The following is a 14818-nucleotide window of genomic DNA, read 5'->3' as shown; positions in this document are numbered from 1 at the left end:
GGAGATATAACGTGTTCATGGATTGGGAGACTCAACATAGTAAAAAAAGTCAGTTCTCCCGAAGTTGATCTATAGGTTTAATGCAATTCCAATTCAAAAATTTCAGCAAGATTTTTCTAGATAAAGAGAAGCATGTTCTGAAATTTATGTGGAAGGGCAAAGGATGAGATCAGCCAGATCAGTTTTGAAAAAGAGCAAGGTTGGAGGACTGACGTTACCTGATTTAAGAATGACTGTAAAGGTACTGTGACAAAGACAGTGTGGTACTGGCAAAAGATAGACACAAATCAATGGGAAAAAAAGGGGAGAAACAGAGTGAAACAGACCCACACAAATATGGCCAATTGATTTTTATCATGGATGCAAAGGCAATTCAGTGGAGGAAGGATTATCTTTTAAACAAATGATGTTGAAACAGCTGGACATACACACACACACAAAATGATCTACATTGATCTATAAAAATTAAATCAAAATAGATAATTAATGAATACAAAGTATAAAACTATAAAACTTTTAGAAGGAAACATAGGAGAAGATGTTTTTGACTTTGGGTTAGAAATGAATTCATAGGTGTAACACCAAAAGCACAAATCATAAAAGAAAAGATGGACAAATTAGACATCACGAAAATCAAAACCTTTGATTGAGAGACTGAAAAGACAAGTTACAGACTAAGAGAATATGTTCGTGAGTCACTTATTTGACAAAGAACTTGTGTCTAGAATGTATAAAGAGATTTCAAACAAACAACCCAATACGTAAAGAGAGACAGACAATTTGAACAGACAGTTCACTGAAGGAGTGCCAATGACAAAGAAGCCCATAAAGGGCATTCAGCACTGTTAGTGTGGAGGGAAATGCAAACTAAACCACACAGTGACACTTCTCTGTACTTATCAGAACAGCACGAAAGGAGAAAGAGGAGAAAGGAAGAAAAGTAAAACACGTACATGATCAAATGCTGATGAGGATGCAGAGCAACGGGACTCCCCTCTGTTGCTGGCGGGAGAGTGAGTGATATAGCGGTTCTGGAAAACAGCCTGGCGGTTCCTCGTAAAGCTCAGCGTTCATTTACTGTGTGATTCAGCAGTCCACCCCTAGACGTTCGCCCTGGGAAACAACAGCTTGTTTCACGGAAGAATCTATCCCTGACTATTTATAGTAGATTTACCCATAATCACCAAGAACTAGAAACAACTTAATATCTCTCAACAGGTAAATGGATAAAGCTGTACATCCGCACGGTGGAATACTACTCGGCAATAACACGGAACAAAGTATTGATGCATACAACAACTTGGATGACTCCAAAGACATCCTGCTGAGCGAAAGATGCCAGTCTCAGTGGTAAATCTATGGGACATTCTGCAAAAGACAAAACTTTAGAGATGGAGAAACAAACGTGTGTCTTCCAGGAGTTTGATGTGAAGGAGGGGTAAGACTTCAAAAAAAAAAGGGAAGCCCAGACAAGTGTTTGGGGTGATGGAGCTTTTTCATCTCTTCATCAAGGTGCCATTATAAAAAAAAGTAACGTTTACAATATGCAGGTAAGGTAATTAACTAAATTAAACTGAGAAGGCAGCAGTATAGGTCTCAAGAGTTTAAGAAATACTGTTGATATCAGTGCTCACTGCTGACTCTGCACATCCAAATCCTCACTCTGGGTCTGCTTTTAATTTATTGGTCTAAGTTCTGGGTTCAGAGTTTGGATTACAAGTTCTGTGCTTAGAATCTTGAATCCAAAACTAGATTCCAAATTCTAATCTTAATTCTGATTGAGGTCACCAGCCTAATATTGGTGCCTGCCTGGCCCTATTGGTGGTCCGAGCAGAGGCCAGTGAACCCACCGCTCACCGTGGCATCAGGCCCACCAGCTGCTTCTATGAGACCCCGGTAAGAATGGTTTTCATATTTAAAGGGTTACGTAAGAACCTGCCTCTGGCTCAGGGCGCCTAGGAGAGTTGCCAGCCATCCCTGTGGGACAGAGGCTGCTGACTGACTGCCGCTGCTGCGGCCCTCGGGACGGGCTCCGACACAGACGGCCCTCCCGGAGTCCCGTGGGCACAGTGCCACCGTCGCCCTTCCAGTCACACGTGAGGTCAGTCTGGCTGGGTTTAGGGCCCGGCCTATACTCTCTTTCCTTGATCATCTTAAATGTGTCACCTCGTTATCTTCTGGTGAGACGAGGACTCTGATTTTCTTTCCTTTACCAGCGACTCGGTCTTTTTGTCTTGATGACCGAATAAATCCTCTTCTCCTGCAACGTCCACCAGCTTTGCTAATGAAAGCCTCCGTGCTGGTCACTCTGGGCTGTTTTCCCAGAACCCGATGAACTCTTCCAGAACATGCTTTCGGGTGACTCTTCCTCTTCCAGGAAGCTTTCCAGGATCACTTTTTGTCCTCAGAGATGTGTGTCTACGCCCTTTGTCCATCTTCTCTGTCGCCTCGGCTAGAATCCTCGCCTCCCTCTCCTGCATTTCTTTTGTTTCTCTTCAGGCAATATCCACTGTGATTTTTAATAGCCGTGTTGCTTCTCGCTTCTTTAAATTTTAAAAATATTTTAAATTCTTTCCTGAGTTTAGTCATCTGTCTTTTCAAATATTCACTTCCTCCAATCACTTCTAAGATTTTCTGTCTCTAGATTATGCTGTTCTTTCAGTTTCTATCATTTTGTTTCTTTTTAGCTCCCTTTGAATATTGTGGTATGGCTTTCATCTGTTTTCTAGTATTTCCTTCTCACATGTTAACTGAGTTCAATGACACACAGCCTTTAGTGTGGGTTAGAAATTATCCCATAAACCAGTTCCACATTCACTTCAGCAATTAGAAAATAGAAAATGAACCACTTAAATGAATCTGTTAATATTCACCAAAAATAATAAATCAACTTATGAATGTGTAAACAACAAAATTGAGTACTAAAAATTGAAAGCTGTTTATATATTTCCATTATTCGTTTATTCTGCTCCTTTGAATTTCTGCTCCAAATCTTTAATTATTTATTCTTCCAATACCTATGGCTATTTGCTTTTTGTAAAAAATTGAGTTATAGTCGATTTACAGTGTTGTGTTAATTTCTGGTGTACAGCATGGTGATTCCGTTACACACATACACATACATACTCCTTTTCATATTCTTTTTCATTATAGGTTATTACAAGGTATTGAATATTGTTCCCTGTGCTGTACATTGGACCTTGTTGTTTATCCATTTTATATACAGTAGTGTGTATCTGCTAATCCCAAACTCCTTATTTATCCCTTCCCCTTTTATCCCCCCAGTAGCCATAAGTTTTTTCTATGTCTGTGATTCTGTCTCTGTTTTGTAAATAACTTCATTTGTGTCCTTTTTTAGATTCCACATATAAAAAGTGTCATATGATGCTTTTCCTTCTCTGTTTGGCTTACTTTGCTTAGAACGACCATCTCCAGGCCCATCCATGTCGCTGCAAAGGGCCTTATTTTGTTCTTTATTTATGGCTGAGTAGCTTATGACTATTTCCATTCAAGTGCATTAAACTATTTAGTTTAATGAATGGTTAAATATTAAATCACTTAAATATCTGATATGACACTTATTTTAAAAAAAACTACGTGAAATACACTTTTGTGTAAACCTGCCGTTTGGTTTTGAATCCTGCAGTTCTGGACAAAAATGGAGAAAGACCAAACGCCCCCGAAGGTTAAGCGGGATCAGCAGAAAAGTGATTCCAGACAAGAAGTGGCTGAAAGGGGAGCAAACACTCATTCGGCTTTTGGCTTCAGAGGTGCTGGTGCTGGGGGTGCAGGCCGGCCCGGGAGTGGCCGCCAGCCAGCTCCTCCTCTGCAGCCGCTTCCCTGGTGTGACTGCCACCCTTGGCCCGCGGCTCTTTGCTCGGACAGGCGCCCCCAGTGGAAGTGGTGAGAGCCGCAGCCTCCCTGCAGGTGCCTCCTGCCCGCTCACCTGTCTCCTTAGCACTTTTAGTCCTTCGGCATCCTTCTCTTCCAGGCAAGTCATGCTGTGCCCCAACCTCAGAGTTCCAGGAAGACGGCACATCACAAGTTACAAGCCCACCTCCAAACGTCCTCCAAGTCGATGAGGATTCAGGGGGGGTGTGTGTCGTGGGATACGGCCAGGCCCCACCCGAGGCTAGGCGTCACCGCCCCCGGGGACCTCAACGGTCCCAGGAGGAAAGGGCGTTGGAGTTGCAAACAGGTGAGTCAGCCTCATTGTTTGCTATCTGAAAAATCAGTTGGGTCCAAAGTAAAAATATTTATTTAATGAGCAAAAATATGTGGCTAATTGGTTTTTGAAAGGATATTGCTTCCTGTTCCTTGAGACTGAAAAGAAACCTTTGAAGAAAATCATTCCCAGGGGTTGAGCTCTGAAAAAGGTCACTCGAGGTTAAATCAGTACAGAAAACAGCGCATATAACCCACAGGAGACAACCTGGTCTTTCCCTTGGGGTCCTGGGGGAGGTGGACACCTTGAGTGACACAGTTCCAGCGTGGAGCCCCCACCAGAACGCGGGCCCTTGGGCCCCACTGTGGCAGGCTGCTGATGGCAGGGCCTCCCCTCCAGGCCAGCATCCCAGGGTCTTTTTGGGAGCGGTCTCCCTCAGTGGTGAGGAGCTGAGGTGAGGAGTCAGGTCTGGGTGTGGACATCGGGAAGCTGGTGCTCCCTTCCAGCCCCAGATCCCTGCCTGGTAAAACGGGCGTGAACGAGGGTCACCCTCTCCCCAGCGGGATCCTCATGGCCATTGGTCTAGAAAACACCTGTGTGGCTGACGAGGCCAGATCTCTACCTGCCCCTCGGGTCCTCTCGAGATGCCTGGGGTGAGAGGTAGCTGACAGCAGAGTGGGAACAGGGCCTGGCTGGGCCTCCCTGTCCCACTAGGCGCCCAGAGATGTGAGGGACACAGGACTGTCCATGGAGCCTCTTCCCAGCTCTCACGTGCTGGTTCACTGTGACCACGTGTACCCGGAATGTCCTGCAGAGCAGGGGTCCCCCAGATAAAAGCAGCTGGCATCCTTGGGACTTGGTGAGCATGTGACCCCTGTGAGCCCCAGTCTTCTGTACATAAGAGGACAGACCGAGGTGACTGCTGAGGTAGCCCTGTGTTTTGATATGCAACTGAATTTGGAATGTGTGTGTAGGTTTTCTGGGGCGGCCATAACTAGTCTCTACAGACTCGGGGGCCAGAGTCTGGCATCAAGGTGTTGCAGGGGCTAGGAGAGGGTCCTTCCTGCCTTTTCCAGCTGCTGGGGGCTCCAGACATCCCTGGGCTTGTGGCCACATCACCCCAACCTTTGCCTCTGTCATCCTGCGAGGTCCTGAGTGTGTGTGTCTCTCCGAGTCTTCCTTTCTGTCTAAGGACACAGGATTGCGTTTAGGGCCCACCCAGAAAATCCAGGATGCACTCCTCTTCACATCCTTAGGTTAAGCTCATCTTTTGCTGTAAAGGTAACATTCATAGGGTCCAAGGATTTTGCATGGATTCTTTGCAGGAAAAGGGGCATTTTTCAGTTTCACAAAAGTTTTCCCGAAACAGCGTTTCAAGCACATGCTGTGCTATAAACTGTAAGCTTCTTGAAGGCAAACATCTCCTTACAGTTTTGTTTTTCTGATAGCACCTAGGTTCAGTTTGCACTCAGGTTCAGTCAGTAGTCAGTGACCATTTCAGCAGTTGATAGTTACAGATGACAGAGGCAAGAGGGATGGCTATCAGAACTCTCACTCACTTTGTAGTTGGGAAACCAGTTAATTAAGTTCAGGTTCTGTTTGTACTTCACCCTGATCTGCTCTCATCTACACCAACTGCCTGGACTCGGCTAGGCTGGACCCACACTTGGAAAAGTATAGGAAAATTCCAAGACATCCCAGGCTGCCAGTGCCTGGGAGGACCCCTCCAGACTGACCCTGTGGTTTGGGGCTCGAGGATGATGGTCTGGAAGCCTCTGCGGAATGCTCTAGAAAGCTGTAGAGAGCTTGAGACTGGGCTGCCTGGCCAGAAGTGACCAGCAGCAAGAGGCAGCAGCCGTGTTTGGTGTGGGCTGGGCATTGGCCAACTTCTCTGGGGGGCAGTGACACAAACCTTTTGTTTACCTCTGTTTACTTCTGAAAGCCAGGATATTTGCTCACTGTTCCTAGCCTCCTGGTTGCAACAGCTCCACTCAGGGGACACCTGGTTGGTGACTGCATTCCCGGCTTCAGGTGTGCCAGAGTCCCTCCACGGTCCTGTACGAAGCAGAACCCTGGGCAGCATCTGGATGGAAATTTGGTCAGTTACACAGCAATCTTGACTCAAAGTGTTACCGGGTGTTTGCGGGTCTCAATGAGCCACTCGACACAGGACCCCTTGAGCCTGGCACATCAGTCCTGAGGCTCTGCCCTGCTCATGGGGGGGTTCTGTACCCTGATGCACCACCTGCATACACCCCCATACCCCTCCCCTACACCCCTGTCTACCCCCCCCCCGTGCTGACATCCTGTCTACACCTCCCCTTCTCCTCTGTGCCCACAGCCCCATCTCCACCCCTCTGTGTCACCACCCAGAATGTGACACGCTGGAGGATGTTACCAGCAAGCCAGTCAAATGTGGGGTGAGGTGGTAGGGGCACCCCAGACACCAGGAGGCCTGGGAGGGAGGGAGCACCGTAGGGCTTGGGCTGCCTGGGGCTGATTTGGACCTGGAATGGAGGTCTTCCCTAAAGGCCTAGTGGGACGACGGACACTCTGTGAACCCCTTGCTCAGCTGGTGAGTTTCAAGTTCAGACTCCAGATTTCATCGCCTGGAAATTGAGGAAAGGGACAGAGCAGGACCTGCAGCCGCCCAGTGACCGCGGCGGGAGAGCACCGAGACCGCATGTAGAGGGGGCCATGGGCAGAACCTGGGGCACCTGGAACCCAGGACACCGGCAAATCTGGAGGTGGGCAGGTTGGGGAGGTCCCCAGGTGGGGCGGGGTCTCCAAGTGGGGCGGGTCCCCAGGGAGGACGGGTCCCCGGGTAAGCCGTTGGGCGCGCTCCAACTTTGCATAGCCCCTCCTTCCAGAGACCTCACCGCTTTCCCGCACCCGACTGCTGTCCTTAGCCCCGCCCCTCAAGCCCGGCCCCGCCCCGAATCTCTGACCACGCCCCCGCCGCCCCGCGGCCCCTGGCGGCCCTAGTGCGCAGGCGCGGGCAGGTGCGCGCCGTTTGAAAGCATGGCGCCGGCGGGGCGGCTGGTGCTGAGCGAGGAGAAAATCCGCGAGAAGAGCGGCCTGCCGCCTCACTGCGACCTGGGTGCGTGCCGGGCGGCGGGCGGACTGCGCCGACTGAGGCGCGAGGTTCCCGCCGCGGTGCTGGCGGACCCGTCAGGCCAGAGGTGCCGAAGCACAAACTCACGATTCCCGAACGGCCGCAGGCCTGGGGTTGGGGGCGGGGAGGGGAGCCCGAAGTGTGGGTGGGGGTCCGGCAGGGAGGGAGGGTGGGGTGGGTGGGGGTAGGCGGGGAGGGGAGGGGTGGGAGAGTGAGGGGCAGGCCTGGGGGCGGGGAGGGGAGCCCGAAGTGGGGGTGGGGGCCGTGCAGGGAGAGGGAGTGGAGGTAGGCTGGGAGGGGAGGGGGGCGGAAGTGGGGAAGAGGTGGAGGGGGGCTGGGGGTTCTGCGCTGAGCCGGAGAGAGATGCGGACCCAGCCCACCCTCGCGGACTGTGCAGGGAGCTCCTTACAGGCCTGGTTTGCTTCGCGGTTTTGGCAGTGCTTTTTGCATTAGTTAGTAAGACCTAGCGGGTTTTCTTCCACCTGTTAATAAGGTGAATGAGATTGGTTCTCAAAAAGCTTGAACCGCCTTCCTTCTTGGAGTGAGGAGCCCGCCCTCCTGTCCTAGGCCTCCTCTAGAGTACTCCCAGACTCTGCCTCTCCTGTGCTGAGGATCTTTGTACCTGTGTTCGTGGGGGAATGTTGGTTGCTAGTTTTGTTTTTCCTGTTTTTGTTTGGCTTTGGCGTCAAGGTAATGCTGAGCTTGTGAAATAGTTGGTCGTTGCCTCCTCTTCTGTTTTCTAGCAGATGTTGTGTAAATTGGTGTTCATTTTTCTTTGAGGGACTTTTCCATAGAAACCTTATGGGCCTGGAAATTCCTGTATTTGAGTCACAAATTCAGTTTCTCTGCTTGTTACAGAACTATTCCTATTATCAGCTTCATCTTAGGTGGCTTGTAGTTGTCTGGGATTTTGTGAAACTGACTCATCTTGTTGTTGAATTTATGTGTATGGAGTTTGCGGTATTTCCTTATCGCTTATAATGTTTGTGTGGACTTCTTCCATCCCTGATACTGGTCATTTTTGTCTTCTCTTTGTTGGCCTTTCTAGAGGTTTATGAATTTTATTAATCTTTTCAGTGAGCCAGCTTTTGGTTGGATGGGTTTTTCTCCATTGGTTTACTGGTTTCAGATTTCATTGATTCTATCTTATCCTGTATTTTGTATTATGTTCTTCTTTCTGCTGCTTTGCGTTTGTTTTGCTCTTCTTTTCCTGATTATTGAGATGAAAATTTAGATTACTGATTTGAGGCCTTTTTCATATAATATACACATTTAGTGCTATAAATTTCCCTCTAAGCACAACTTTAGCTGCATCCACAAGTTTTGTTATGTTGTGTTTTCATTTCCATTCAGTCTAATGTGTTTTTTTTTAATTGTAGTCAGTTACAGTGTGTCAGTTTCTGGTGTACCCCATAATCAGTATGTTTTGGATTTCCTGTGACTTCCTCTTTGACCTATGGATTGTTCAGAAGTGTGTTTTTTCATTTTCATGTGTTTGGAGTTTTTCCTAGTTTGTTTATCTTCTTGATTCTGGTGTGATTCCACTATGTTCAGGGAACATACTCTGTATGATTAAGCTGCTTTAAATTTGCTGAGGTTTGTTTTATGGCCTAAGATCTGGCCTATGTTGGTGAGTGTTCCCAGTGCACTTGGAAGGAATATGTACTCTATCATTGACTGGAGTGTTATGTAAATGTCAGTTTGGTCGTGTTGACTTACGATACTCAGTTCTTTCATAGGTTGCTGATTTTTCTGTCTGGTGATTCTGTTAATTACCAGAAGGGTATTGAAACCCCTAACTGTAATTGTGGATTTGTCTGTTTCTCTTTTCACTTCATCTGGTTTGAAGCTGTGCTGTTTGGTGCATCCACGCTTAGGATTTTATGTCTTCTTGTTGGAGTGACCCACGTAGCATATGTAGTGTTCCTCCTTCTCCCTGGTAATTGTCTGTGGTGAGACATCTGCTTTATCTGATACTAGTGTAGCCACCCCAGTGTTCTTTTGTTTGGTGTTTGCAGGGCGTATCTTTATCCATCTGTTTACAATTTCATCTTTAACCCTACCTATATCATAATATTTGAAATGAGTTTCTTGTAGACTGAGTATACTGTAGATCATTTTTAGACACTCTGTCAGTTTCTGTCTTTTATAATGTATTTAGGCCATTTACATTTAATGTAAATATTAATGTAGCAGAGTGTAAGCATGCCATTTATTATTCTGGTTTTCCCTTTGTTTTTTCTTCGTTTCCCATTTCTCCTGTGGTATTTTTTAATATTCCATTTTGATTTATATATTATATTTCTGAGTATAGCTATTTGTATAACTTTTTTAGTGGTTGCTTTACAAATTACAGTATGTTTATGTGGTTTAACACAGTCTACTTGTGTGGACAGTGTACCACATAGGTGAATGTAGAAATTTTACAATTTAGATTTCATTATTCTCCTACTTTATAATTTAGTTGTCTAGACATTTCCTTTGTGTACCAAAGAACCACAGTAATGATACTTTTTTTTTTTTACAGTCATCTGACATTTTAAATAGCTTGGGAGGAAACAGCCACATGTTTGCTTGTTTCATTATTCTTTCTGCATTTCTGATGTTCCAGGTTTCCTTTTTTTTTTATCTTTCCTTAATGTTTGAAGATCTTTCTTTAGCAGTTATCTTAGGGCAGGTGTGTTGGTGACAGATTCTCTTAGTGTTTCCTCTTTGAGAATATCTTTATTTTACCTTTGGTCCTGAAGGCTGCTTTTGGTGGATATAGATTCCTGGGCTGAAAGTTCTTTTCTTTCAGCACTTGAAAGGTGTGACAGCACTTCCTTCAGGCTTCCATGGAATTGCTTTTCCTCTGGGTAACACCTTTCTCTCTGGTTGCTCTCAAGATTTTTCACTGTCTTTAATGTTTACAAGTTTGATTCTGATGTGTCAGTTTTTACCTTTATTCTGTTTGGGGTTTTCTCATCTTCTTGAATGTGTAGTTTACTGTGTTTTGCCCAATTTTGGAAGTTTTTGGCCATGATTTAATTTAAAAAATTTTAAATTTTAGCCATACTATCATTCTCTTCTTGTTGAAACTCTAATTGGAACTCCCCTGGGACCCCAAAGACATGAATGTTAGATTGGTTTTCCTTCCTGCACGGGCCCCTGAGGCTCTGTGTATAAAGGCTGTTTTCTCTCTGTGGTTCCGATAGGCGATAGGACAACTGTGTTTATCTTTGCATTTATTCTTTGAGTTTTTTACTCTGTCTTTTCCATTCTGTTATTGAACTGCTCCTGTGGTGTTTTCTTTGTTGGTTTCAGTTATTGTATTTTTCATTTCTGAAATTTCTATTTGTTTCTTCTTTAGGTTCTATTTTTTTGCCAAGAATTCTTATTTTCTCGTTTGTTTCAAGAGCATTCATAATTGCTCACTGACATATTTTTCTGTCAGTGGCTTTAAGATTCTTGGTGGACAGTTCTGATTTCTGTCGTCTCAGTGTTGGTGTCTGTTGATTATTTTCTCTCATTCAAACTGAGATTTTCCTATTCTGGGTCATTTTTGATTGGTCATTTTGATTGGGACTCTGCCTTCTGTGTGAATCTCGTTACTCAGTATGGGCACTGACTGGGTGCTGCCTTGGTGCTGAGGTGGTGGCCAGGCTCCTGTCACACACAGTCTCTGCAGGCGCCTGTGGACCAGGAAGATGGGGCACTACCTCATTACAGCAGCCCAGGGCGGCCATCAGGGTCCCCGCACACGGCCCCAGTGCTGGCCACTGTGCAAGGACGGGGGACAAGGTGCATTTTTTCCTTGGGGTTGGGCTGGAGTGGGGCCGAGGTTGTCAGGAGTCTTTCTGCGAGGCCACCCCCGTCCCTCTGACCCTGAGTGGCAGGCTCACCCTTACCTTCTGGTCAGTGTCCGTCGTGTTTCTGGGCTGCCAGCTTCTCTGGCATTCAGACCAGGATGTGTAGGCACGTTTTCTTGAGGTCCCCGGACAGTCGGCCTTCTGTCCCCACCCTTTAGAGTCACCTGGTGTTTGCTTCCTGTGTTGTCCAGGGTTTTTAGGTCTAATAAGTGGGGAGGAACAGGGTGAAATGTGTCTACTCTGTCTTGCCTGGAACTGGTAGCCCCCAAACCAGTTTCAAGTTTAATCAAGACGTGTTTTAAAAATAGATGTTCTTGGGAAGATATTGGTGTACGCAGACACAACTGTCTATTTGATGACAGGAACTTATTTTTGTAATGGCATTTGTTGGGCGGCTGCTTACTGGGTGTGCCATGTGGAGGCACGTGGTGACCGAGCACGCGGTGGGCCCCGACGTGTCATGGCATGTTGAGGGCAGGGTAACTCCCGATGGGTTTCAGGTTTAGATCCCTGCACCGGGGCTACATGGGCTGCGGGGCTGAGCAGTCAGGCATGGAAGCGGGAACTCCCCAGGAGGGCTTCCTGGGGAGAGGGCTTTGGAGGGAGAAGTACGGGGCCTGGGCAGGGTCTGGGCCTGAGATGTGTTGGAGGTCAGTGAGCTCAAACTTCTCGTGTGGTTCCCGCGCTTCGGTGTTGACACTCAGATTTGAAGTGAGGTGTGCTTGTGTTTGTGCCTTTTTCAGATTATGAGGCTGCTTTGTCTCACTTTTACTGCAGTAACTGATTTCCAAGGCAATAATGAAGTTAAAACCTCGTCATTTTCTGTTCTTAGCTGAACTTCAGTCATTATCTATTCCTGGAACTTACCAAGAAAAAATTACTCACCTAGGAAACTCCTTGATGAATTTAACAGGTCTGAGGTCTCTAGATCTGTCACGCAACTCCTTGGTTAGTCTAGAGGTAAGTTTTAGGTTTGTTTCTTAAAAGAAAATTCCTTGCTGTCAGTAGCAGTGGAGGGTACATTTATAGTAAGAATGCAGTGTGCTTTGCAGCTGTGCTTACAGTGCTTGTAAACTGTACGCTTCACAATGGTTACAATCGTTGTGCTGGTCTTCTTGTGTTTACCGTGAGCCGGATTTCTTAGGCATCACATTGCATTTTTGAACTCCTGGGACAACCAGAAGTCACGGCTCTGATGAAGGTGGTTGTATCTTTCATGGGAACAGGATAAGGCCTGGCAGACGATGTGGGGGTGTCACTCCTTATGCTTTATCAGCTGCCCTTTCTTCATCCACATGCACTGTGCTCCGGCCCTTGAATGGCTTGTGTGCCTGACACGGGAGGTGCTTGTCCTGGTGGGGTCAGAAGTTGCCCGTGGGCGGCGAGTGGGCACGTGTGGGAGGCGGCGGAGCCTTGGGAGAGAGGAGGGCAGGACGTGGCTGCCCTGGACTGCGATGCCTTCGGTCCGGTGTGAGCTCCCTCCCCCGGCAGAGCCCCCCTGGCCCATTTCCCGTCGGGCGTGTCACCGTGTGCGAACTGGGAACTCACGCTCCTCTTCTGTCCCAGGACGGCGCGGGCGGGGTCTCGTGCTGGTGTGAAGTGACCCGCCCTGGCGCCTGTCCCCGCAGGGCATCGAGCACCTGGTCGCGCTGCAGCGCCTCAGCCTCTACTACAACCGCATCTCCTCGCCTGCCGAGCTGTTCCGGCTCCGTGCGCTGCCCGCGCTCTCGGATGCAGACTTCCGGCTGAACCCCGTGGTGAAGAGCGAGCCCGGCTACCGCCTCTTCATGGTGCACCTGCTCCCAGGGCTCCGGCGGCTGGGTAGGGCTGGCTGCACGCACCCTCGTGGGGCTGCCTGGCGCTGCGCTCTGGACCTTCGGGAAAGGGAGGCTGATTTCCTCTTCTAGCAGGGGAGCTGCCTGGGGAGGGGGCTGGGGGCAAGCTCCCATGGGCCGACCCTAGCATTTCGGAGCTTTGAAGGAAGAGGATTGTGGTCGAGTGGAGTCTTCTCGGGCCCAGGGCACACACTGGACAGTTGAAAGTCTTGTTCTAGTCCTGCGGGTTTGAGGATGCAAACCTGCGTGTCAGCCCATGGCTGGGGGTCCTCTCTTGAGTGTGTTCAGGGTCCTCACCCGTGAACACTTGTCAGGGGTGCTCAGTGCGGTTTGGGAACCTCACACAGCCCTCAGGACGTGCACTCAGAGGACACGAGGAGGCCTTGCATGCGTGCGAATTTGCACGTTTTTCCTTTCCTGCTTCCAAGGGGCCTGAGGAGCGAGCCTGGTGTGGCCGCCCACCCTCTGGGAATCCGCGTTCATCATCTCTGGGAAACCAGGTGTAGCCTCCAGAGCCCAGCCTTGCTTTACCTGCTTGCCCAGTCCTCTGGGGGACGCGATGGCAGGCTCAGCCCCCAGGGGACGGAAGTCTTGGAGCAGGGGGTGACAGTCCTGTCACGCATTGTGCGGCCAGACAGGTGAGGGACACCTCACTCCCAAGGGGAGGCCGGTAGGTGCACCAGGAGGATTGGTTGTCGGGCCTGGCGCCCTCCTCATGGCCTTGTCTGCTAGTTTCTCTGTGGTATCTTCCCTCTAGATGACCGCCCTGTGAGGGAGAGCGAGCGGGAAGCATCCCAGCTGCATTTTGCTTCAGAGGAATCACTGGACTCAAAGCAGAGCTTCCCAACTGCTTTCAGAGTCGAAAGGTATGAACAGAAGTAGGGTTTGAACATTGAGAGGAGTGTCGAGGCTGAAGGAAAGATGTAAACTTCTTTCTGTGCCAAGTGCCCATCAGAGGGTAGACATGCGGGGGCAGAGGGAAGGAGAGGTGCCGGGTACCACTTGGGGCTCAAGGAGACTGCGGGACAGTCTCTCTCACTGTTGTCCACATTTTCCCTACGTTATTTTGCAGTATCAAAAATGTCTGTTAAAGCAACTCATGTAAGACACAGAGCACAAAAGGCTTCTCCCGAGTCCTGGCCCACTCCTCAGGGGCGGCTGCTTTCCCTTCTGTCATTGTTTCTGCTTCCGGGTTCTGTTTGAATGACTTTCTCATTTCCAAGCAGTGCAGACGCTTTGCCATTTCTGGATGTGAGGAGCCTCCTCTTCCCGTTCCCGGCCGTGGGGGCTTGCGCCCACCTGCTTCTCGCTGCCTCCCGGCTCCTGCATCTTATGTTTGACTTCATTTATTTATTTTTTAAATTTTATTTATTTTTCTTTTTTATTTCTTTTTTGGGGGAGAGGTAATTAGGTTTGTTTATTTATTTTTAGAGGAGGTACTGGGGATTGAACCCAGGACCTCGTGTATGCTAAGCACGCACCCTACCACTTGAGCTCTGCCCTCCCCCTATGTTTGATTTTAGATCGTCAGGGTTGGTGGTGTCTAACTGTGTTCTGAGCCATAAGAGTCCTCATGTGTATGGGTTGGTTCTAAAGCATACAAGGCAGTCAGCGGTGTGTACCTGGCTTATAATGTGCCAGGATTACGTACTCTTGGATGCCATTTGTTTTGTCTGAAGCTTTCAGTAGCTTTCATTTTCTTGCAGTTTATGGATGCCTTAGCTCATCCATAAATTCCTCTAATGTAGGGGTCAGCTGACTTTTTTGTCAAGGGCTGGAGAGTACATATTTTAGCTCTGTGGACAATAAGATCTGTGTTTCTGCTCCTCAGCCCTGCCTGTGTGACAGGGAAGCA

At 48.3% G+C, this 14818-nt stretch overlaps 1 protein-coding gene and 2 long non-coding RNA genes across 9 annotated transcripts in view; 2 read left to right on the top strand and 1 right to left on the bottom strand.

The window, feature by feature from the left end:
* Positions 1-5461: 5461 nt before the first annotated feature.
* On the bottom strand, positions 5462-6988 carry LOC140695733 (uncharacterized). The gene is made up of 2 exons (XR_012071592.1): positions 6673-6988; positions 5462-6248 (listed from the first exon to the last, which is right to left on the bottom strand). It is a non-coding gene; the product is annotated as an uncharacterized lncRNA (long non-coding RNA).
* On the top strand, positions 6143-6893 carry LOC140695734 (uncharacterized). Its single transcript, XR_012071593.1, has 3 exons — positions 6143-6263; positions 6507-6585; positions 6738-6893. It is a non-coding gene; the product is annotated as an uncharacterized lncRNA (long non-coding RNA).
* Positions 6989-7161: 173 nt separating the features above from the next.
* Positions 7162-14818, top strand: part of CEP72 (centrosomal protein 72) — a 30406-nt gene continuing 22749 nt past the window's right edge. For 5 of the 7 annotated variants that reach the window (XM_072958911.1, XM_072958909.1, XM_031676911.2 and 2 more), the window contains exons 1-4: positions 7162-7265; positions 11961-12088; positions 12757-12949; positions 13721-13829. In XM_072958911.1, the coding sequence (XP_072815012.1) occupies positions 7187-7265; positions 11961-12088; positions 12757-12949; positions 13721-13829 (509 nt within the window). In that variant the 5' untranslated portion in view covers positions 7162-7186. Of the gene's footprint in view, positions 7348-11960; positions 12089-12756; positions 12950-13396; positions 13602-13720; positions 13830-14818 lie in introns of those variants that run through there. The other 2 variants (XM_072958908.1, XM_072958910.1) reach the window with 2 other exon arrangements.

The sequence above is a fragment of the Vicugna pacos genome, chromosome 3, assembly GCF_048564905.1.
Source record: "Vicugna pacos chromosome 3, VicPac4, whole genome shotgun sequence".
NCBI classification, from domain to species: domain Eukaryota; kingdom Metazoa; phylum Chordata; class Mammalia; order Artiodactyla; family Camelidae; genus Vicugna; species Vicugna pacos.
This window is presented reverse-complemented; position numbering and strand designations above follow the sequence as displayed.